We start from the raw sequence: 26179 nt of genomic DNA, 5'->3' as shown, positions 1-26179 counted from the left end.
AATTCTGAATCCACAATTGTCTAGTACTATTTTATAATTAATCTGAAAATATTGTGGAAATAAAAGCCAGTATCTTGTGTTTTCAGAAAACTATTAAATCCAATTTTTATTCACACTTAAAACGACAACAAAAAAAAGATTTACATGCTCTGTAAATCTACAAAGATGCAAAGAATCATAGCTGAATATAGAAATGGTTTAACATTTTATTGAACTGGTGTGCTTTATGTGCTGTTTTTAGTGAATCAGTGAAAAAAATGGTACCTTATGTCTTTATTCAACCTATAATCAAATTGCACTGTAGCAATTTCAATCAGTCCTTTAAATCAGGAAACTGATTTCATAATTAAGTTTTCTGCAATAAACTATTTTACACCAAAGTAAGTACATACACAAAATATAATGTGGATTGACATTACCACGGAATGCAGTGCCATATAAAGACAGTTCTAAAGGAGTCTGCTTATGCATTGTAAGTGATGTATGTTAGTATATCCAGCACTAATACAGCTCTGCAGGTTTTGGTATAAATATCTTTATATAGCATTGCAGTGCACTGTGCAAACATATTCCACAAGAAAAATGTATTTGCTGACAGCAAAGCCAGCTGTGACAAACGGGTCAGTAAAAAAAAAACAACCATGCCATTAAAAGCTTTGTTCTTCAAACATGACCTTTAATCCTTCTTTCAGGTATCTTGCATTTCCTCACGTCGAAGTCTTCAGAAAGAAATATGCCTAGCAAGTATCAATGTATATTGAACTTCACTCAAAATAGCGTTGCCAAATTTGCCCACAAATATTTCAAACCCGTTGATCCCAGAGCAGTAATGACACACTAACACAGAGCTGTCAATTACTTCAGAAGTTTTGGCACAGTGAGAGTAGGAACTGTAATTTCTTTAAAAATTGGCACATAGTTTGGATTGGGTTGGCTTGGACCTTGATCCAAAGTTTCAATGATAGTCTGCTTCATATCTCTGCTGGCATCGCCTCTCACTGTCAGCAAAGCTGCAATGTGGTCATCCCTGCCAAAGGAAAAGGGTAAAACTGGCATTAGGAGGCTTTGCAGAAGAAAGATTTTGTCAAAAACAGCACTTAATTGGCAATCCTTTCACTCAGTTTCAGGTACTTTTTTATTCTTAATCAGATCTCTACTCACTCAGAACTGGCTTTTCCTGCTCAATATAAAGCACTGTTTTGGCTGCTTTTAGGACTGTAAAACCTATTTCATCCTCCCAACACACAGAGCTGAAATATGTTTAGTATTCCTCTGCAGTATTTAAGTAGTTGTAACTTCTAGTCCAGCTCACATACATTGTACATTAGCATTACTTTCCACAATAAAGTGCTTACATTCTAAAATATGAAAAATATGAACACATTTACACACTGTATTAAATTTCAAAATTTGCCCAAACCCCAAGGAAATTATGATGTTATCTATCTGTATATCAAATCTGAGGGCAAAGAGAATTACCTGATATCTGGGTATTTACTGACTAAAGTTGAAACTTCCAGATAGAGCAGTGAAGGGTCAGTCAGCTTGATAACCTCTGCAATGGCTTCAATGATGTCACAGAGTCCTTCAGTGTCCTCTCCAGAGCCCTGCAAAAGTAAACAAAAAATATTAAAAATGTCCCAAAACAATAGCAATACTCAAATCTGCAAATAATCCTTTAATTAATATTTTGTCTGACAATGCCCTTGAATTTCCCAAGAAGCTGAATTTTCAGTCATTAAAAAAACCAAGTATTTGTGAATTGTCACCATAATCCTCTTCCCTCCCTGTGCTTCGTTCAGAGACTGACTCTGAGAATATCAGTGAAGAAAGTAGTGTCCTACAAACAATATGTTGTATTTATCCACATGGTGATACATTCTAGTCTTCAACTTTGGGTAATCATGAGCATAAACATTAGGAATAACTGACATGAAAGCCAGATCTCTTCTGAAACATTTCTTCAAAACTGGCCCTCTGTTAGATTCCTTCAAGTCATCTGACCACCAAAGGAGCTTTCAGCAATTGACTGATTGAACTGGATCTATTTAGAGTCTGGACTATTTTAGTATTCTTAATTCAAGGTCATCTGGTTCTGCCAATCAGGTATGGTTTGTTTCCTTTATTCCACAGCCTCCTCCATCAAATACCCCAGCTTTATCTTTCTGTGCATTCTTTTTGCATTTTGTCATCTGTTGGCCCTAGGAGCTTTCTTGAAGATCCCCGTTCCTTATGCAGTTAAAACTTTTAGGCCTGTCTTGTACATTGATTTTTTTTTTCTACGTACCTTTTTTTAGCCTTTTTTATTTCTACTGGACTTTAAATGGGGTCAACATACTTGTCTTATTGATCCAAATGAACACACTGCATGCTCCTTAGGTAATAAGTAATAGCATCTGTTCGATGCCAGATCAGCCTTTCTTCTAACCAGGAAAAGCAAAGACTTTTTTTTTTTTTAAACTGCTTTTTTCTTTCACTAACTGCTATGAATTCAGGGTACCTATCTCTCTGAGGCCATTCAAATATTCAGCTGCAGAGAGCTGTATAAACACAAAGCAGTAGGAACCGGTGCTCAGGAATTTTAGCAGCTGGCTTGTGTGTTCAGAATCTCTGTCTGTGCCCTCAGCTGGCATCTTTGATATTCCCAAGTCACTCAAAATTTTGGAGACATGGAGATTTAACTCTAGCCATTTCCCCCGAACAATAAACATGTGTGGTTATTGCAAATTACCAGGTTAACAGCACTACCCAAAGCAAATACTTACAGCTGCAAGCTTCTTAAACAAAAATCTGAACTGTTCTGCTTCTTTGATCATTCTTTCTGCACCCTCTTTTCTCTCTTCTGCATTCTTGAAAGATATACGTTTCAGCATGATTGCTCTGATGTATTCCACAACTACTCGCCGATGGGCCTCAAGAGTCATTGTCTGAAAGAAATGGAAAAGGTGGTGGGTTATGCCAGTGATACCTGCAGATGTAACCATTATTTTTAGGCTCTGAACTGTGTATTTGCACTTAAACACCAGTATACAAAATTTGCTAATATAGATTGAGTGGCTTTAGATTTTCACAGCGCTAACAGAAATGAAAATCTCTCCTTCCTAATGATGAGCCAAGAAGCAACAAACCCAAGATATCTTTAATAATATGTCTGAGTTTTTTGAGGAGCACCAAATAACAATCACTTTCTCAGATCTTCGTTGACTGATTTGCTGTTCTGCACTTGTCTTTTTATGGGAAATATCTACTGGTACCTGGATGAAGCATCTGGTATTGGTGCAAGAGTAGTGCTGAGGTTTGGAAATACAGAACAAAACTAAAACCCCAAAACCTTCACATGCTTATTTTTCAATAGGAATGTAAGCAGAGTCCTTAAATCCCACAAGTCTTCAGGTGTTTTTTCTTCCCCTTAAGCATGGGAGCAAAGTTACTTACGATTAAGAAAAATCTGGCCTAACAGGTAGTCACAAACTTTTTATCATGTTTTAACAGTAGTATGATCAAACTTTAATCTCAAGGTGTTATTGAAACATGTTCTTCAGTCAAAATTTGAATAAAAGGTATCAGGAAAGAGAGAGAAAAGAAAAAAAAAAAAAAAAAAAAAAAAGAGGGAGAACACAACAAATTGCAAAGTACTGGAAGTCACAACCCCCACCCAGAACACAGAAAATGCATTTTCAAGTTCGGCTCTTAAGAGTCTGCAGAAATACCAGAGTTAGGTGGATGCTCAGGGATAGCTTCTCTTGCATTGGTGGAATTGATGCCAGTTACACAAAGGAAAATGAACTCCACAGAACAGACTGTGGGGGGCTGACAATGTATGGCCCATCCTGCTGGAGAGGAACTGAGGAACAGCTCCACTACAACTCAGAACACTCCACAAGAGCCAACAGTGGTACAGTAGAGCATTTAATTTACACATGAGGAAAACAGCAAAGCAGAATGCCTTAGATCCAGATTTCCTCTGTTACAGAACTGTGTCCTTCCCTCCTTCCCATTGGGCTGGAGTCTTCTTTGTGGTGCTCTGTTCATGTGGCTTTTAAAAACTGCACTTTCAAAACAGGGTTATCTGTCACCCTGATTTTTTAAGATTTTCTAAGTTTTCTGATGTCTACATTCTTCTAATGAACTTTCTCACACACTTTCTGTAAATAACTCATTTTTTTGAATTCCTTTATGGAGAAAGAGAAATTTGATAGACTGTTGATTTGTCCAGTGTCATTGGAGAGGTGGCACTGTCACCCTCCAATCCACTGGCACTTTTAGAAAACTATAAATGTTGGAGTCAGAAAATAAATGTCCCCTTTTTTCTTCACCTTGAGAACAGCAGCGTACGTGCCATTCATTTCATGTCCTATAGTAACAGTTATCCAAGAATATTTTAAAACCTGAAAAAATCCCATGACAAATCAGGGAAACAAAAGCATGGTCCAGCCTGTGCTAGCACATATGGCATCTTTTATGGGAGATGTTTTTGTGCTGGGAGACAGTGGAAAAGTAGATACGTTGAATGCCAAAGAATCTGCTTGTAAGCTTCTTCTCCACAAGGTGGCAATAAATGCTACATGATGAAACATATGTGATTGCAGAGATTGGTATTAACACCTCAAAACTCATGCCAAGCACCTGTACCTCACAGTAACAACTGGAAAAGAAAGCTGTCCTATGATATAGACTGATTCTGGGACTGACCTAACTTATTTTGTGCACTTTTTCTGGACTGAACATACATATACTTACATAGTAAGGCCTCTAGGATCTGCTAATACTGAAGGTTAAAAGGTCATCAGAGAAACCCTGAGCAGTTAAATTATTACTTTGAGAATTAAGGTAAGAAAGTCTCCAAATCATACACTTATTCTATCTTGTAAGCCCTTCTAAGAGCTTCTTCAAAGACCTCACCTAAATACTGATCTTGTTAGCTTCTGTTAGGTTCCTAGGTGTTAGACAATCATTTAACACTGTCTTATTACACAAACCTGCCTTTAATCTTCCATATTATTGTACTTGTTTCTATCAATAGAGAAATTCAGATATCCTTTGACAGATGAGAGGGAAAAAATCCTAACCTAGCACATTTACTGTTGCAAGAGCACTTTAAACACAGCTATGCATTTGTTAACCCTTATGGCACCAAATTCACTATGCTTCTTTGTATATATTAAAACTAGGAATTACCTGATGTGCATTTATAAAGAAAAGTAATTACAGACCAGGAAAACTAATTTCAGAAGAGCTAATTTTATCTGAGTACGAACTTCTGAGGAGAGACAGAAAAGTACAAAGTAGTAAAAATATCTAGTAACATGCCAAGAAGTTTCTTGTACTAAATACTACAACTTAGATCCGTCTTTGACAATATTATATGCCTGTGAACAAAAAAAATTCAGATTTCTGCAGTATGATAATGAACATTTTTTCCTTTCCAGTAATGAATCAATACCAATTTCTGCATTTCAGTTCTGAATTCCATGTGGTGTTCAGAAATCAACGTGATGCTCAGAATATATTCGCAAAGTATCACTGAGTATTTTGCACCTACCTTTTTGTAAGGCTTTTTAATTTTTGCAAAGTCATTGAAATAATCCTCTACAGTGACACAGATAGTCCCCACTGCATTAGACCCCATCAGCCACTTCTTCGTCATCAGCTCATTCAGATGGGGCTGAGAAGGTGACAAAGAAGAGATCAGATCAGGTTTTTGACAGTTTCATCAGATCAGTGCAGTTACTAAAAAATGGGAGACAATTTTAAGTGTTGTCAATTTCTAAACTATGCTTCTCCCACATCCTTCCTCAAGTGAGTCACTCAAGGTATTTATATTCAAAGTTTTATTACAGATCTATCAAGTCCCAGAGCATCTCTCTTCACCACTTCCTGCTGTTTCTCTAATTGCCCTGTTTCCCTCCCCATACTCTCAATTTCTTTAAAGTAGTAATTTTTTCCCTGAAGGATTCTATACAAGAAGCTAGAATTCCTAAACATGGAAATCTACCAGACAGAAAGGGGCCCACTGTTAGAATCAATTAAATATATTAATTACGGGCAAACTGTACCTGCAATGACAACTTAATATCAGCGGCAGTTTCCAAATAATTCTTACAACTCAACAACGTAAGACTAAGTACATCTGCTAGAAAATATTAATTATATACATAGCACCTGACTTAAGTCATCCCATGAAACCTAATTAAGCAACCTTCCAGTCTCCTACATGCAAACTATAATAGTGAAAAACAATACTAATGTTTACGGACCCTTTGCTAGTCCATATATAAAACCCACATATTTTATATATTTAGCAATCAAAAGGTTCCCCAACTACTTAATTCTGAATTATTTTTTTCTTTATAAATAATACTTCTGGGTTTTTTGAGGAAACAAGTTCTAACCTCTAAATCCATGAAGACTTCATCTAGCAGGCTAGAGCAGCCTTCTTTAGCAATGATGTCTAAAGTTGCATCCATGTTTGCATGACTGATTGACAAGGTGTCTTCCATGTCACTTTTCAAGTATTTTCTTTTCAGACTGATGATGGATTCTCTGTGACAGGAAAAAAAAAAGGCTTTTTGTCACCCACTGATGCACAATTAAACTACTACTAAATTTCTGGAGTACATACATGGAAAAAGACACAGGACAGTTATTTTTACAAGGGGAAACAATGCCTGCTTCTTGCTTTGGAAGCCTTTCTTTATTCTCCAGCATGATTTTGGAGTGGTCAGTGTAGACTACATGAGTGTTGGTAGCAAATTGCTGATGATGGGTAGACCTGCAAGTGGCAGCAGATACAGATGAATAGGAAGTTGGATTGCTCATCACTGAAACATGAGCCACGTTCTAGTAGTACTCTTCACAGAGGGTCTGCCTTTACTTTTCTCCAGTTCAGTCCACCTTGATCACACTTCTTGAAGGTGAGAAAAGATGACAGGACCCAGACAAACTAACTGAAATGATCTTTCCAAAATCTGTAAGCTGAAGATAAATGTTTCTGTGGCAACGAAATTCTTGGGATAACACATGGTTTTTCATTGGTGAGGGGTAATGGCTTGGCTTGTCAAAGGCAAAAGCAATCACAATACCTGCCTCTCAAAACAACACTACCTTTAAACTTGTTGCCTTTGTTGAGTCAGCTAAACTACTGGTTAACTGAAACTTGCTTTGCATACGGAAGAGAAGGTTCTGGGAAGAGGAAGTATTGCAACTGAAATATCAATAGCTGTTTTTCTCACAGTACTGCAAGAACATGCAGACTCACTTGAAGGTTTGACAGTTGTTGATGACTGCAATCATGTACTGAACATAGCACTGAGGATACTGACGATTTTTAAGATGATCTTCTTTATACAATTGTGCTTCATCTTTGTACCTGTAACACATAAAAGGAATGGCATTAAACAGACACAAATCTGTAAGAACTCAAATACACCTATAGGACCAAATGCTTCATAAGGGTCTGTCAGGTATTTGGAAGTATTTTATAGCATGTTGCTCTTGTGATGTTTAGCCCTTCTCTTCTGGGCAGAATCCAGCCAAGGAGGTGCTTTCTCCCTTCCTTTAGAGAACGAGGTATAAATTTGAGACATAAAAGAAAGCAGAACTGACTCAAAAATTAAGAGCCATTTGCAGACAGGAACTGAGAGTGCACTGACCAGCACAGAAGAACTTCTGCACGGAAATTGGGGAAGAGAAGAAAGAAGGAAAGGAAAGAGAAGAAAAGCCTGGTTGGCATGAATGTGATAGGAGAAAGACAAAGCAATAAAGAAACATCCAAACAAAAAAACAAGTATTGGAACTGTAGGAACAAAGAGAGACTGAGTTAGGATAAAGCATTTGTATTTTAAACATTATGTTACCTGGTTAGAAATGAATTCATTTGCTGAAGACATAGAATGAGTACCTTTGTTTTCAAATCTTCATTTATCTGAGCAGCCACCTGAAGATTCTGCTCAAACATCTAAGACAAAAATAGTTTAATTATAAAGAGATGCCTTTATCAGTGGTAAAACAAAGACAGAACTCCTATCTTGGAGTCCTGGAGACTCCCACTAGCACCAGCTCTAGAGATGCTTTTTGTTGTGGTTTTTTTTTTCCCCAGCCAAACCCACTGACCAAACCAAAAGCCACTATTTTCATAAGTGTAATTAATATATGACTGGCAACCATTAATGCATGCTGCAGTGTTCTCCTGATACTGAAAACAGCTGCATTTTTAATTTAGCAAAACAGTACTTAATCTCTTTAATTCAGTAGTGCTTTGGCTTTACAGTGTATCAAAGTTCCAGGGTCAGTTCCTGCAGTTAGTGAATAACACTACAACTCAAATTCCTTTGCTTCTCCCACATATGAAAGCAGTGAGCTCACAACAGTGAAGTAACTAAACTTTAGAAACACAAGCAGGTACAAGATCTAGGTGACTTAAAGGAAACTACATTTGAGAGGAGGGAAACTAGAAAGAAAGGATACAAAGCCAGGTGGAAACATGAGCTGTTTCTATGCTAAGATGATTTTGAAAATTTCACTGCTACATGCATCTCAGTACTGCAGTCCTTCTCAGCATGACACTAGAGCCAATCATCAGCCACCAGGTTCTCTGACATCACACACTTTCTGAAAACCATTAGATAAAGTAAACCTTGGCACTAATGCAAATGTGAAGGAATGTAGCAAAAATCCTGGTATAAGATGGAAAAAAATACAGTGGGAAGCAAATGCAGGAAGAAGAGATAATCTATCTTTTATTGAAGGTACCAGACACAATATTTGTAAAGAAAAATTAGAAAGTGAGCATAATAAACTGACACTTTACTGGTTGATAAAGATCACTTTCAAAACTTTCCACTACCAACAACAGGGTGGTGAAGGTTTGGATATTTTTGGCTTTTTTTTTTTTTTTTTAAGGGTCTTAGAAACAGCCTTATCTTTTCTGGTTTTAATTTGGACAGGCATTTATGTAAACTGAAATTTAACAGCATTTAAAACAGCAACAGTTTCAACCTTCAATGCAACTTTTTATTCTATTATTAATCTGCTTTTATATAATAAGTAATTTATAGTAACAAATACATGCCTAACTACCTCTGCACCATATTAACAAACAGCCTAACTCAGCACTGTATTAACAAAAACTGTCTTAATAAGTCACATATCACCTGGTGGGCTTATACCACAGTTTTTCATCAAGAGACTTAAGTAAAAGCAGCTCACTAAATACAAATATCAACTAAAAATATATTTCTAGCCTACACATAAAAAAGAACCATGTCTTTAAGCGCTGAAGTAAAAAAGGTTAACAAAAACCTTCAAAGAAACAATCCCTTCAACTAACAGCTCTACAGGGAAAAAAACCCTCAATACACTTAAAAAGACACAGAAACAATAGTATTCTAGAAAGTTTGGCTTCTCTCCATTCCTCCAATGTACTGCTTCTGTAGATATTCTTGAATAAACAAGTTATCTTATACCTGAAAAACAATAGCTGGGAGTGTAGTCTGATAGTACCCATCTTGATCTGCTTCTGGTTCAGTTTCTTTTATCCAGTCTTTTTTATCTGTCTCCAGTGCTTTTCGCAGCCAGCCAATGATGTTAGACTTCATTTAATAAAACAACCAAGAGAAAGAAAAGATTTAATTTAACACAACAAAACCCTCTGCTAAAATATCTAGAATGGCAGTCATTCCCACAATGAGAGTGGCATAGTAACAGTTAATGCTGACCACTCTTGCCATTCCTACAGGATACAGGTAACAGACAAATTAAAATTTGCATTAACAAAGACAAAGGTTAGTACTGGAACACAAGTGGTGCAGTTTGAAGCTTCCGCACATTTTGGAAGGCGAGTGCTCCTAACACAAAGGGTAGGTCAGTTTGTCAGAATCAACATGTTTACTAATTTTGGAAGAATTTATTAAGGCTCAGCCTTTAGGTTTCAAACTGAATTTTTCCCCAGCTGCAAAAATAAGAGTAATACTTAATGTAGGAAAAATAGCACATATCTGCCTGTACTTCCTTTTACTCCTAGGTTTTAGGAAACTGGTGCTCATTTCTGCTGGGTACAGAACCCCATGATTAGATTAAATGGGTTGTGTTTCTTGGAACGCGAGTGCTGCAGAACACAGCACGGATACAATGGCTGGCTCTCCTCCCACCTGCCCAGCACATTACAGCACACAGACATTAAGCACAACTGGGTTTAGAAGCAGACTAAGCCAGTTTTCTGCATGAGACGTATCACAGACCTATTCACAAGAGTAAAGACCAGCATGTTTGCTAAATATATAATTGGATTCTTTGAATTCTGTCTTACTTGTTGATGATTTCTGCCTCTTTTCTGCTTTGTTCACATTTGCTTAAAACCTGTAGTAATATAAATGTTCATACCTCTTTCCAACATGTTACAGGTATATTACTGTGCCCTACCATGCAAAATTACACATCACCAGTAGGCACAAACAGAGAGGTCATTAAAGTCCATATATAGTACCCTCTTCAATTGTGTGAAACAATGCGCTACCTTTCTTCCTCATAAGCATGGAATTGCTCTAATGAGATATGACTTGCATGACAATCTTTTAAGCCAGCAGCCCAGGGAACTATTTTAACCTTAAGATCAGCATTTACAAGGACTTCTTTTCAAGCTAAGGTGATTGGAAAAATAATATGCATTCTATAAATAAAATAAAACAGCATTCTATACCTAATATTTTTCAGTAGGTAAGGAAAAACAAATCTAAAAAAACAATATAGGTGTATTTTTTCATGCTAAGTGAGGAAAAAATTAATTCAAAGGCATTTTCTGAGTCAAGGCAAAAGTAGCTTGAGAAAACAAACCAATGGTGCTTTTTGTCCCAAAGGTAAGTGCAGAAAAATAAACTTGCATAAAAGTCCTAAAAAAACTAATAGGAAGCAGAGCCTCTAGTGACAACTTCCTTGAGTCACTACAAGGTTGGTTCATATTATTGTGAAGAGTATAAAGTCCAAGTAGTTGCTGTTGCTGGACATGTTTTAGTAGCTGACACATCCAAAGAAGCACAAAAATTTCCCTTCTCCGCTTGGAAGAGCTCCTAAAGTTAGGAGAAGTAGGAATTCATTGGATAATTCAAGAACAGCAAGTCCAAAGTTAAAACTACCCAAATATCCACTCTTGGAGGCAATCAGTGGATCTGACAATCACATAGTGCTTGTTTTGCCATCAAAGTCACCAGTTTCTAGTGACTCTTAGGATAACAAAGAAGCAGTGCCTTTTTATGTAAGATACACTTGAAATGGCATCCACAAAAGGAAATTATGCTCATGCATTTAACAGGCGTGAAAGGAAAAAGGCTGTTAAAAGACTCAAACTGGCAAACATGAACATCCTGATTACCTTGAAAAGATCATATCTGTATCACATGTTGATGTAGCTACTATGGGGACCAAGCTGCTTACAGTGTCTTTTTAAGTGCTAACATACCAGCACTATGGATTCAGGCATACGAAGACTGGAATTCCTTCCTTTCTAATAAATTATTATTTATAGTCTGTAAAGCAAATCTACTCCCTGAAATGTTGTGATTTACATATATAAAATCATCTGATTATGGCTTTAAAAAGAAACTTACACATAGGATATGAACATTTTCATGAAAGTGAGGGTGTTAGATTCACATTTGTCACAGTTTTCTCTGATGGAGGAGAAGCACTGAGGTACTAATGAAGATATAAACTCATTTGAATGTGCCTTTGCACTGTTATTACTCACAGTGAGTGTTGACATATACTTGCTGAGAAGCTGGTCTACCACATTTTGTGAAATCAGATCATCCAGAGAATTTACATCCACTTCAGGAGACAGTTCTGAATTTCCCATCATCTCTGCACTGAATAAAAAAGAAAAAAAAAAAAAAGAATAAGACATTTCAGATTAATAAAGAAAAATGAGATAAAAAGTAAAAAACTAAAATCTATGCAACTTCTTCTGCATGTTCACTGTAAAGGGCAATTTTCCAATACCTACACATTTCAAAAAGTTTTCAATAGCAAGTGCAACAATAAATGCATTTACAAGAAATGTAAATAAAACTATATGAATGAAAGAACAGAATGTAAAAGCTACAGCCCAGGATATAATAAAAAGTATTACAGACGTTTAAACATACAACTTTTCCATGCATTCCTTACTTTTATGTACAAGAAGTAATGATTACTTGAAATGAAATTGAAATGAAATAAAAGCCAACTGTTTCAGCCTGTGGGCTCTTTGTAGGGGACATTTTAATGTAGCTTTTAAATTTTAGAGGTGATGACAGACTATTTATACATTTTGAATTTTAGAACAGTAAAGATCAGTGACAAGTATGAATTAATGTCCTCAGATTCTCAAAAGAGCTTCTGTTTGGGTATCTGTATAACATCCATGTAAAAATTAAAATATATTAAAAGAAAAGCTTCCTGTTTTGGTAAAGAATATAGCTAATCTAAGAGGAAGAAGCATCTTTCAAGACAAATCAAAGGTGCACTTCATGGGTACTGTTTAAGAGCAATTGCTTGCAAAGAAAAGTTCTTGATTTTACCGGATTTAAAAGAAACTAAAGCAAAATATTTTGACAAGGATTATAACAAAATTAATACTTTGCAGTGATATTTTGCATCTATATAAGATCATAAAATGACTGGCTTGTGTAATCAAAAAGTCCCCAAAGCTATACCAAAGCACAACATAGCAAGAACTCTTAATATTTCATGCTCAAAAAATCAATAAGTCAAACCCACACTCTTCAGAGAGTGCTTTATTAACAGCTGATGGAAATATATTCAATCATAATAACATAAATTGTTTCACATTCTATTTACAGTGTGCTTTTCAGAAGCAAACCACAAATTCTGTATTTGCAGAGGCTACTATAAAAACAAATGGCAACTTAAATTCCTAAACAATGTCCAGTTTGTATAGTTCTGCAAATTGAAGTTGTTCTCTGGGTACATGCAGGGAGTCGGCACAGTGTTGCTTCCACTTCCTGGAAAAAATAAATCCCAAAGCACTGAAAAAAATCACTACAGCTACCAACTTAAAATACCAAAATTATTGTATTTGAAACCATAAAAGCTACTGTGACTGAACATCCTACACTAATAGCATCTTACTGGCTTGTAAGAAAAGAGGTTGAAATTGTTTAAGTGGCTCAGTCTATTCAGAAAACTGAATTCTATTCTGTTGCTGTTTACAGAAAGAACACACGTAATAGCAGGACCTGCTCTAGGTTGATTTAGAGGAAACATGAGAAGCTGTTTATGGCACTGTGCCCTGTTAGAAAATATTTGTAGCCTCATTATACATCATTATCCCTGTTCACAAGGCCACATAGACATAACCTTTTATCAAAGCACATCACCTGAAACACCAGAACAAGGACCAAAAGCTTCTACAAGCTTTAGCCCTCAACATAAAAGATTCTTCCTACAAAATTTCTCTTCCCTGTTTGTCACAACCAAGTGCCCAGGGGAAAAAAAGTGATGGACAACCCTCTTCCAAGTGGTACAAGACTTCTAAGTGTTGGGAAGTTACTTACCTTCAACAAGAAGTTAATACAATTATGTTTGAAATTTCAACTTAGTTATAATTTAGAAAGTAGCATTTTTAGACAGCTTCTATTCTGCTACCAATCCTGCTCTATCTGGTGAAAAGAGATACTGTCTCCAGAGACAGCATCCAGCAATAAGTATAGTAGTATTCCTTCTGTTCCTTGAAGTGAACATTGCTGACACAGTCTGTAGCAATCCTGGTGATCTCATAGCAGTTTTGTCAACACTTGATCAGTATCTCATAAAATAATGCTATGAATATGAGCATCAGGATCTTACAAGATTTATAATTTTCCTCAAACACAGACTGGAGTCCTGGTCCCAACCCAGCACAGATTTCGTAATAAGAGTATGTTTCCAAAACTCTCATTGGCTTAAACACTAAAGAGAAACCCACCTAGCACAATAAAACTCCCACTCAAATACTAAAGCATCACTTGTAGCATTAATTTCTGAGCTGTAAGTTGAACATATTTCTAAAAACAGCTTCCATGCAGACATGGTATGATAAAGAAACCCCCATGATTCTTTTGTAACTCCTATGTTGCAAATACTGAAAAAAAGTTGTGCATGACCTCATCAATTCATCACATGGAAAAAAACCTCAATGCTTCTTTTCAGACTGTACTCTCTCATTTGGTTTTGAAGTGCAGCTTCAATATGCAGATACAATACAAATTTATATTTTCCATCTATTATTCAGAGTTCTCATGATGCCAGATAGTGCATTCTCATTCCTAGTTTATTATAAACACACCTCTATGGAGAATTGTTTATTGTATTGTTAAAAGACGTCCAGCAACTGTGATTTGATAAGCTCTGCAAATATCCCTGTTGAGAACTTTACCTTCCCACTCAGAAACTGGAGCTGATTTCTTCTCCCACTGTGCACTCCCAATACACAATGGCTAATTTTCATAGAATCATAGCAAATGGTTTGGGTTGGACCTTAAAGACCATCTAGTTCCAACCTGCCTGCCATGAGCAGGCATGCCACCCCTAGACCAGGTGGCCTTAACACTTCCAGGGATGGGGCATCCACAACTTCTCTGGGGTATTACTTTTCCAGTAATTATCAACCTATTTATAACCTTTTATTGTAACATACAGGAATACAATTCCTGTACTGCCCTCCTGGGCTTTTTTCTTTAGAGAAGAGAGAAAGACAAAGCCTTGATTTTTTCTCTCTAAGTACTTCTTCTAATTTCCATCCCACTTGTTATGCAGACATGCAGGGAGAAGAGCATTCTCAGATATCCTGTAGCGTGTCTAGTCCTTTCACTTTTTTCCCCTTCTTCACAAGACTCAGACACCAGGTGCTCCAAGCCACATGACTTGCTTTAGCAAGATTTGTTTGCTTTGTAAATAAAAGTAGCACAGGCTTTGCTTCCTCCCTTTGCCCTTCCAATGATGGAACACAGAGATTTAGAGCTTTAGTTCTGAATTGTCTAACTCAGTAACAATCTACTCTGCTTTCTGGGGGAAGGTAGAAGGGCAATTTTAAGACCAAGAATTGCCTTACTGGGACATAAGCCCCAGGACACAAATGAAGAGCCTGAGAGCAGGATTTCTGCCAAGGTCATGCATGAGAAGGACTCACATCTCTGATTTTCATTCACTGTAGAGTTATTCCTCTGGGCTTCAAAAGAAGAAAAGGCCAATTAACTCAGCTGCTTATTAGCGGCTGCATCTCTCTTATACGCTGCAAGGGTATCTAAGTATGAACAAGTGCGTGCTCCTGATTCTTCCTTGCGGGGAAGAAAAACCAGGAGGACTTTGCAGTGTAAAGCACAGAGTACTGAACACAAAGCTGGTTATGAGAACTCCCCAGAACAGCATTGTCTCCAACCTATGTGCTTTATGGCACTACACTCTGAACCCACCAAGTGTCTAAACTTGTTGCGTTAGTGATACTGAACAATTGAAGACATCAAAAGTACACACAGCACAGAGCCTGGGTCAATGCCAGCTATTCAGAACAGGATTACAGTCATGAGCCACAGAAAGGCTAGCAGCACTTTTTCCCAAACAAATCAGTCGCTCTAGTAACTACATGCTGGCAAAAACTAAAGACTTGCCATTTGAGCTGTTTCTACCTGGAAAATGAAAAAAAAAAAGCAATAAACCTCCATAATGCTTAAGTTATCCCAACAAATCAGACAAGACAAATAAAACAAGCATAAGACTATAATAAAAAACAACTTGTAAGCAGAAATTCTTCTAAATAAACAAATCATCACACAGTTTTGAGAGAAAACCTAAAGGAAGTTACCACATTCTTTCCATTTAACAATAATGAGGCAACTGAAGCAGTCCCACCCCCTGTAGAAGAGAACAATAGAAAGTTAATAATCATACAGATCTTCCGGGGCCGTGGCCACAACAAACATTTTGTTTCACACACGAGCTCTCAGTCTCCTGTTCTTCCCAATATTTCACCAAAATGGTACACAAATACGAGGTGATTGTAGCTTCCTGCAGGTCTTTAACTGCATTAAAATTTTAAGCAACTCAAAATTATACATTATAAAATACAAACAAGTTTTAAGGAGCAATTTCCAGGAAGCAAAATGTGTAATGAATAGTAAAGAACTTAATAGTTTGATCTTACCCTTTTTCTGTTTTATCTTATTGTATGTTAATAGACATTCAAATACTAGCACAAACTGTGTTTTGGATGTCTCTTCTTTGCATTCCTCCTCCCATTGCTAACAGAAAGGATAAGGGGGCCTTACCTAGTGTATGTATTCAAAACCCAGCTTAGAAGGCTAACGATCTCATTTGCTTCCAGATCCTCAGCAGCAAGTTCTTGCATTCGAGTGGCCAAAGCTTGATGGTACATGTTTAGCAACCTGTTGAAAATGTCATAATGTGGAGGAAAGCATTGATCCAGCAGGGTCTTGGCCACGAGCAGGTCATCAAGGACGTATTTACGGATGATTTCGAGATGCCGCACAAGCCACATTTTGTCAGATTCTCTGGTGTCTGCCTGAGTGCCTTCAATCCGTGTGCTCACAGTTCTCTCCAAAATATTGAACATTTTTTCCTTCCATTTCTTTGGTCTGCCAGGAGGTATGAATCCAGTCTGTTTTTTCCTGTCCAACATGCGCCTGTCGATTTTCTCCTCCCTCTCAATTATCCTCACAACAGAGACGAGCAAAGTTGGATCTCGACGGACTGTAACAAGAGATCTTTGAACCACCATCCAAAGTTGCTTTGCCAATTCCTCAGACAGTTTCTGCATATCCCCAAAGTACGTGTGGATGAGGTTCATGTCATGTGTGTTTTTGCTGTCCATGCGATACTGCTCATACATCAGGTCATCACGAGAACACTCCAAATCCATCAGTTTCCGGTGAGCCTGCAGAAGCTCCCCTCGCTCAATCAGGTCGTGGGTCTCCCTGACTATCTCTGGAACTGAAAGGCAGGCAAAGAAGAAGGAAAATCACATACAGTACAACACTGCTATCAAAATACAAACAATTAATACAAGACAATAAAAGTACTAGGAAAAAAGCTGGAGAATAGTAATTATTTTAGATAATTTGAAGGAAATAATTTTGAAATATTCAAACATTGTTATTAAATCTTACGTATCCATTTTGATCAGTGTCTAAACAAAGATCACAGTGCAACACAATTTTTTCTTTCCCTCCTGATGCCAAAAAATAAATAAATGAATCCTGGAAGGTCTATGAAACAAACTACAGTGCTGGTCTTCTTATACATTACATAGAAGGCTTTTAACTTGCCTGAGTAAAAGTCACTCACTTCATTGAACCTGAGGCTGCATAAACTCAACAAATGCCAAGTTTTACCTCCTTCTTGAAAAGTTTTTGCCTGCTTAAGGCACAAATGAAGGCTAGGGATAATTACCTATGCTGCTAAAATATTTAGAAGATATTTTGTCTATTATTTTTCAGTATTTCAGGAATCTTACAGAGGAAGATCAGGATCCTGTGGGGGAATAACTGAAAAATTTCATCAGAAAAATTTGTCACAGCAAAAAAGGCAGCTAGTGATAAAACTGGCAGCTCACAAAAAGTTCTAATGATTGTGTGTAACTGTCTTTGCAATCACGATAGAAACCACTTTGTTTATAAAACATTTGATCATCTCTAAGCAAAACAACTACACTGTTTAACAGCTCCAAGGGGAGATGCTTCATACTAAAAACCACTCAGAAAGCCTCAAAAGGTTTCTTGTCTCAGTTGCATTCATCTGTGTAAAAGCAAACAACACCCCCAAAACAACTCCACATTGAAACATGCATAATTTTGCTGTTCTTTGTTTTTAATTGGTAGACATTGCATGTAAACACTTTTCCTAAAGTTGCACACTGTATCTGATAGGTACATGGAGTAAACTAATCAAGCTGGTATGGCTGGGAAGCAGTTTTGCTTTATAGGTACACTTTGTACATTAGTATCAGAAGATAAAAGAAGAAAAAAGTGTTTAAATAAAATCAAACTGGTCTGATAGGTTTAGCCCCTGTTACAGGGTTAAGATACTTAAAATTGTCCATAAGTAGAGGAGTCAAGGAATTCACCATGACTCAAGATGGAATGCAGTGTCCATTCCATCACAGCTACACAAAGTGACACAGGTAATCACATTTTCTTTATCTTTACAGTATCAATTTTATTACATTAATCTTATTTCATTTTGCAAATCCTCACAGATGTACAGTGGTACAAAATGTTTTTGCCTCCTAAAATAATTTCATACTATTTGTACCCAACAGGCTTGCTGTAGGTGTCCAGCTCAGGTGGTAACACACCACAACTTAACAAATATTCTTTCTTTATTTGCTGCTTTCATATTTCAATCTTTTATACTAAACAGGTTATCCCAGCTACTGATTACTTGCAAGAAATTTCTTTGTGAGTTGTGTGTGATGGCCAGACTAGAAGTTCCTACAGCACAACTTAGTCTTGATCTATATTAAATGTTTACCAGCTACTTCCCTGTATGTGATGTGTAGGTCATTCTTCCTCAACTCTTCCAGTTTCCAGTGAAGTTTAAAGCTCTCATATTAAAGTGTTTTCAGTATGTGATGGATTATAGAAATGACAGTAGATTACCTGAAAATATATTCTTCAGATTTTCTACAGCAGCTGCCAGTTGGCTGTGTTGCACTACAGCATCCTTAACATCCTTGAGGTTTTCTATGGTGTTGATGCTCTGTCTCCAGTCCTTATTGACATCTATCAAAGACTGCTGAATGTCCTTCACATCATTCAGGGCATTGTGCAGTTGGCTTAAACCTGTTCGTACTCCATCTAACTGTGACTGTATTGCTGCCTTAAATATAAAAAGACAAAGAGCGAGCCCATATCATTCTTCATAGGTTTCATCTTTTCAACATTCCTCAAGATTTAATTTTCATTTCAGTATCTAACATTTTCAGCAGAAAAAAGAAGAAAGCAAATATTATAATTGACTAGAAGTGTGCACAATGTTGTGTGCGCTCACATACCATTTTTCTGAAGTTCTGAAGCTGTATTCACTTTTGAAGGACCTAGATACAATTAATCCACCCACAAACTAACACAGCAGCTTAGGGAGATGGAGTGTAAACTTTGTAATCTATATTAAACCCAGATCAAAGGAATGAAACTTCTCTGCATTTCCTTCACAAATTAATTTCAAAGGGGGAATATCAAAAAGTAAGTTGATGTTTCATCAGAATGTTTGGAATGTTCGGATTCTCAAAAGCATTTTACTAATGCAATTACAAATTCTTACTCGCAACAGAAAATGTTCTAAAAAAGCCCAAATTTAATTCTGAAATATTCTTTAAAAAACTGCAAAAGCTCCTGGAGGCAAAAGAAACCCCTAAAGCAATTCAGTCAAAGCAAACAACAAAACCCCAAACTGAATATAATTTTCACGCTGTGAAACATCAATGACCGGACCAACAAGGCAACTACTAGATTATTTTGGCATAAAGACAGGTTATTGATATGGATGTCTTGTGACAAGTGACACTTGAAATAATGACTCTTCAAAGAGGCTGTTAGGCCTGAATATCATTCAGGTGTCCAGACACCGTACAGAAAATGCATTATAGAGCATATCTGAGAGAAAAAAATCAGATCACATCCATAGCACATTTTTTAGATACATAGTTTTAAAAAGATGTGATGAAGGTGAAATCAGGGGAGTGGACAATGCAACTAGAAATAACAGGCTTCAAAAGACAAGAAAGCTATCTGTGAAAACTCAGCTGCATCACTTGGGAACTTGAGGCAACCAGGCAAGAAAATGAGGCATTAATCGTTTTCCTAAGCTCAAAACACACTTTTTGCCAGACTTTTTAAGGTCCAAAAGCTTCGATAGTTGTGGAACTTGTTGTCGGATACTAGAAGCCAAAGAGGAAATCCTGGGAACTGCAAACAGCATTTACTGTGTTTTAAATGTACTGGGAAAGTGCCAGAAAAATGCAGTGATTTTTAAACTAAGATTATTTATGTACTTTCAAATTATGACATGCTGATTTTATTGATAAAAATGTATTTTCCTGGCAGACTCACACAATTAAGGAGTAGTAAGGCACTTTTATACTGTTTCTATCTATAGAATTGCTGCATTAACACATTTTTCCTCTACAGGAACTGAGATGATTAGGATACTCAACACAATCTTCTGCAGCTGACCATAAAGTATTTTAAAAATCACATGATCATTAAATGTTCAATACTTCTGCTTTGATAATTTTTTCTGAGTCAGATCTTCCAAGTATTACATAGTAAAATTTTTGCCTATTTATCCTTTGCAGGAACTTGATAAAGTTGAACTGAAACAGTCAGGAATCTCAGCCTCTGACAGAAATGGACATGGGAAATTCTAAAAACAGACATCCATCCATGCTCAGTTTGTCTTCAAACAGTTAGCTGGGGGCAGGGGATGAGGTGATGGGGCAGGGAACAAAGCGTGTCCCAGCCTAGACTTTGCTTCCTACAATGCATATTCATTTGATTGGACTGATCATCAGTGTATTAAAGAAATGAAAATAGAACTAAGCCATCCTGGGAAAAGGGCTCAAAACTTCTCTTTTTATGTTTTTTTCAACTGACAGCTTTCAACATGAAGCCAGAATCCTGGCTTCCAGGTCTCCCTATGGCTAAAAACCACGATTGCACAGCAGCTAAGAATCAAAAGGGAGAGGACTCATGCATGTTTATATTCTGGAACATCCACAACCTAGAAACTTCCCTAGGATATGTGTATTTATACAGAATTTCTTCACAGAGAAATTCTTCCAGAGATTGAGTAAGAGCACAAACAAAAATGGCTGCCAACAATTACAATTTTATAGGCTCTGAAAGAGATTTCAAGCAGCTTTTCTACATTCTGGACTACAGAACCCAAAAGCACCAGTCTACAATGCTACCTGGTGCTCTTCTGCATATTCTTTCACAATTCTGCTACTGAACCCCAAAAATACTGCTTCACTGAGTGCCATCAATCTCACACACAAAACTGATGAGTTTGATATGTTTCAAAGAAGATTTTCCTCTAAGAGTTTATGTTACATGGGAAGAAATGCAGTGAGGGATACAAGAAATTGACATAATTAAATATATGGGAGAGGATTTGGAGAGGATGTTTAGATTCACCTCAAGAAAATGATGACAAAGATGGCAGCATATCCAGTCAGAAAGAAGCACCTAACATGTTCACACTGAAAGATTTCCCATGTGTTCATTCACTCAGACGAAGCAGTAATCAATTCCGTCCAAGAAGTCAGCAACTCCTCTGACTGATAATCCCAATGTCTGTCTCCCCATCTTCCACACCACACACAGACACAGTTTAAATCCACAGCAAGACTATTTCCTACATCCTCTCTGTGCTCCCTTCCACAGAGTAATTCTCATGGGAAAATCAGCACTGCTGCCCATTGCATCACTAACCAGCACCTTTGTCAGGAATGCATCCTGAATGGATTAAGGGGTATTGAACTTCTTTCTGGAGCAGGTATTTCTGACCACATATGGATGACTGAACTTGAAGCAAACAATAGGGAAAGTAGCTATAAAGTGGATTTAGGCGTTTACAAGACTTACAAAGTTTAGTCACGACTGTCTAGCGAAGCAGCCAGGCAAATGACTGTGCTCATGTATTATAAATAGATCACAGTAACTAAACAGCTGATCCATTATTAATAGACTCTATATGCTTCCTGACTTAAATCTGAAAAGCCCAGTCCAAGTCATCAGAAAAATTTCTGTTTCTATGCTACAAAAATCAGCATGTAATTTGCTATATATAAATAGCACATTATATATAAATACCAAATTTTTTCACTGTGCAAGAAAACTGGTTTTCTTCTACTTCATACAGACTCCCACAAAGGAAGAGCCATTAAATAGCTGCAAGATAAACTAAGTGGAATGTAAGATTAGGTACAGTGTATACCAGCCACTTTGACCTGAGAAAATGTTTCCCAAAACACTTTTCTAAGACTGACTCTACTCCACCTGCTTATATACAGTGGTCTAAAATGACTATTGGCTATACCAGTGAAGGAAGAAAACACAAAACTCAGTAACATACAGACAATAAACACAGGATGACCAAACTCCTATTTCAGGCTAAGTCCATGTGTGTGAATGTGCAACCACTCACATGTACACATGCAGAGGAGTAAAATCATGGGGTCACTTCCACAAGAGACAAAAATGTAATATATTTTAGCTATCTTCCCTAAACCCTTGTAAAAGTCAGAGGGGTTAACTGACTGATCCTTTTTCAGATGCAATCATCAATTTTTTGTTCTAAGTTCAGTATTCAGTCACTAAGACAAAGGTTTATTGTCTGACAGGCTGCACAGGAGGGTAGCTGTCCATGAATAAACTGCAGAAGGTACGGGAGCTAAGAATACTTGAAACGCTTGAATAAAACATTAGTAAGATGTACAACGTTAGTTTGCATTACTTTCAGGACACAGATTTTCTGGTTTGGACACAAAGTAAAAACTGAAGTCCCTAATTTAAAACTATCCATCTGGCTGAAATGGAGATTAAAAAAAAAAACAAACAACAACACACCAAAAAAACAAAATAAAACAGAAGGAAAAAACAAGAAAGTACACTGATGATACACCACAGACACTCAGGTTTATCCAACTTTGTACCTTGAGTCGAGCTTCTACTGAAGCCTTCTTACGAGCTTCCCTTCTGCGATACTGTTCCACTTTATCCAGCTGATCAGGACGCTGAAGCATTCCTGCTACTCTCTGAACAGCTGTTGCAACTGCTTCCCTATCCGTTTCCTCCATGGTTGATTTGGACCTCAGAATGCCTTCATTACTTAAGAGGACTGAAAAGAATCAAAACATTTTTTAAAAGCCCACCTTTTTTCATTTGATGGCTATGTGACATTTCAAAGCTAACAACTGGAGAATTAACTTTGTTAATAAAAGCTGTGAAACTTGACAGAAGCATCATTACACTGCATTCTAAAAAGAAGCAACTGGAATTCTACAAGAACTGCATTTAAAGGCACTTAACTCAGTCTCATTAGTTCCCCTGCAATGTTTCTCGTTGCTGTTTTTGCATTTACCTTGCTCTAAGTTTGAATTTAAAAAAAATCCAAACCAAAATACCACCAAAAAAAACCCCCACCACAAGACAACCAAATATTCATTAAAAGAAGAAATTCTATTTAATCCAAGGGTAGGTTGGCCTATTAAAAGGGTAATAAGACAAGCATAATGGAATCTCTTAGAAAGTTCAAGCAAAAGTCCTAACTCAGCCTGAACTACAATTGGGTCGAGTTGAGAGAACCACAGCCCTCCTGCAGCAATAAGCCAATTTTGCTACCAAAACTGGGGAGAAACATAGGCACTGGAAGCTCCAAACAGAGACTTAACTACTGAGCACTTCCACTTAGGCTTCTGATGGATAATTTTTTGATTTCCTACTCTTGTTTTCAGTTCTTCTCACAGTGTCAGTCCAGTCCATCAGGGGTGTAGGGAAAAATTATTCACGTATTTCACCTCAGTCTCCAGCAGAATTTCTAGTTAAGCCAAGATATGCAGGCAAACCAGTATGGGGAAAAGGTAACATCTGCTGTCCATCAAGGCAGACCTGTTCTCTCAAACTTTGTTAGCTACTAATAGAAAATAGGGAGGATCCCATCACCAAAGATGCAATACCAGGGTGTCCACAAACCTCTCAGGAATGTATTTGGAGCTCTCGTTGCTTTCAAATTATTTCCAACATTTTATGTCTTTAGCCTTGCAACCAAACAGAACATTTTAGGTTCTGCTGCCACAGTTAGAGATTACACTCTCTCATGCCTATACTATTCCTTGAAATTAGATATCTATTTTCAGAGCACTCTGCATTCATAATTCCAGAACATCACTTAATCTCAGCAGAACAGTAATCTAAAGAACAGTGCAGAGTGCACTGCAAAAAGAAAGTGCTCTTTCTTTTTGCTGAAATAGCAAAAGCAAGAAAACTCACGGGACAAGCAAAATTGATAAATGAAGGAAACATTGGGTGGGAGCACCCAAAAAACCCTAAGAAACAACTGAAGCAAAGAAAATGGCTTACTACAATTCACAGGCAAACTAACGCGCCAGCTAGTCTCTGAATAATCACTAGCCTGGAAACAAAATCCCCCAAAATTTTATTGCTAAGTATGATATACACATCCTTTTGGCCAGTTTGGGTCAGATGTCCCCACTGTGCCCTCTCAATCTCTGCCCACCCCCAGCCTACTTGAGAGGAGTGGAGGGCAGATTAGCAAAAGAGAAAGCCTTCACACCGTACAAGCCCTCTTCAGCCACAGCTAAACACCGCAGTGTGAGCAGCACTCTTTCTGCCACAAACCCAAAACACAGACTGTACTGTTATAAATAAAGTTAACTACATCCCAGCTAGACTCTGTAGAGCATTAGCAAAATTCCTAATTTTATAACTTATCATGGCTAAAGAACATTCCAGGCAAGGTTTGCCTGCGAGCTCAGTAGGAACCTAAGTCTATGTCTCAAGTTCCATATCTCTAGTACCTTCAAGAATTACATAAGTATGAACTTATTCCAGAGTTATGTCTACAGTGTAAACTCCTGTCCTTCTTTACTACTGGCCTGGTTAACTCAAACCATGTTTGATTTCTTACTCTTCATCTAAACATGCAGTATCTATTTCCATCACTTGTGCTTTGGAATGGATACTCCAGTTTCGTTTGGCTCAATCCATTTCCAAACTATAAAATTTAAAAAAAATGATACTTTAAAATATGAATTTACTACAGAAATGGTATTCTGCAGCAGAGAGATTTATCCTGAATTACTACCCTTATTAAAAACCCTGAATACATCCCATAAAGTTACAACATCTTTAGCTCACACAGCCACTACCCAGGCACATCAAGACATCGTCAGCAGAATCAGAAGCCAGCACACTGTAACTAACACGTCGAGACAGATAGGCTCTTGTAGAACCACCCAAAAGGAACAGCAAACTTTAGGAAGCCACGTCAATTTCATACAGAAGCTGTGAGTCAAAACTACATATATCTTCAGAGGCAGAAGTGAACAAAACTACGTCCCTAGCCGACTCAGGAAGGCTCCCGCTGCAATCGCATCGTTATGCTGGGGACTGACGCTCCAGAGGCGAGCCAGCGGGGGCGGCAGGCTCCCAGGGGGAGGCCGCTGCCCCTCTGCAGAGGAGGCCCCAGCTCCTGCAGAGGAACGCAGCGAGCCCTCCGAACGGAGCTCGGGGGAATCAGCGGCGGCAGCCCCGGACCCGCCCGGCTCCTCCCTGGCACCAGCGGCTCAGCTCGAATCATTCGCACCGACGCAGGTGCCCGTCCGTGCCGGGCAAAGGCCGGAGACCTGCCCGCGGGCACGCCGAGCTCCTTCGTCCTCCGCCGCGGCCCCGGGACAGGACGAACCCTCAGCACCCCCTTCGGCCCCGCCACCCCGAGGGGCTCCCCGGATCGCCCCGGCCCATCCCGCTCCTCACCCCCTCGGCCTCCCACTGCCAGACCGGCGTCCCTACAACCCGCGACAGCCCGGCAGGGGCCGGCACGGCGGCGCTCACCGGCCGACAGCGGCGGGTACGGCGGCGGGGAGGGCGGGACGCGCGGCCGGCACTCACCGGGGCCGCGGCCGCCCCTGCTCGGGAAGGCGCTGACAGCCCACGGTGCGCCGGCGCACGGCCGGCCGCGCACGCGCACCGCGCTGCCGGCGGCGCCGCCTCCTCCCCCTCCTCTTCCTTTTTTTTTTTTTTAATTTTTTTTTTTAACAGTTTTTGTGTTAGGGGGCGCGGTGAGTGCTGCTGGGGCCTGGTTCAAAGTCGCCGAAATCGTTTTGGGAAAAAAAATAATAAAACAAACCAAAGAAACAAAAAAGCCAATAAAAAAACTTCACGACTCCTGTGAGGGGTTAAAGCTTGGGGTTGGAGTGGCCGCCTACTGCAGTGGGTGTCGTCTGGGGAAAAAAAAAGGAAGCGAACGGAGTGTTTTCTTCACGGGATGAGTTGTTAAGTGTTGGAATGGGCTGCCAAAGGGAGGTGATGGAGTCGCCGTCCCTGGAGGTGTACAGGACATGACTGGACGTGGCCCCGTGCCATTGTCTGCTTGACACGGCGGTGTTGGG

At 38.4% G+C, this 26179-nt stretch overlaps 1 protein-coding gene across 2 annotated transcripts; it reads right to left on the bottom strand.

Annotated features, from left to right (window-relative positions):
• Positions 1-74: 74 nt before the first annotated feature.
• Positions 75-25759, bottom strand: EXOC3 (exocyst complex component 3). 2 transcript variants are annotated; one of them, XM_038128619.1, is made up of 13 exons: positions 25680-25759; positions 22703-22887; positions 18645-18864; positions 16296-16977; positions 11741-11858; positions 9465-9590; positions 7857-7957; positions 7259-7369; positions 6393-6543; positions 5543-5665; positions 2766-2927; positions 1480-1607; positions 75-1027 (listed from the first exon to the last, which is right to left on the bottom strand). In XM_038128619.1, exons 2-13 carry the CDS (start codon positions 22844-22846, stop codon positions 856-858), a joined length of 2238 nt encoding a protein of 745 aa, XP_037984547.1. In that variant the 5' UTR covers positions 22847-22887; positions 25680-25759; the 3' UTR covers positions 75-855. The 2 variants fall into 2 exon arrangements, with proteins under 2 accessions (XP_037984547.1, XP_037984546.1); XM_038128618.1 differs by having other exon boundaries at positions 25623-25741.
• Between the last annotated feature and the right edge of the window lie 420 nt (positions 25760-26179).

This window comes from Motacilla alba, chromosome 2 (genome assembly GCF_015832195.1).
Source record: "Motacilla alba alba isolate MOTALB_02 chromosome 2, Motacilla_alba_V1.0_pri, whole genome shotgun sequence".
Taxonomy (NCBI): domain Eukaryota; kingdom Metazoa; phylum Chordata; class Aves; order Passeriformes; family Motacillidae; genus Motacilla; species Motacilla alba.
This window is presented reverse-complemented; position numbering and strand designations above follow the sequence as displayed.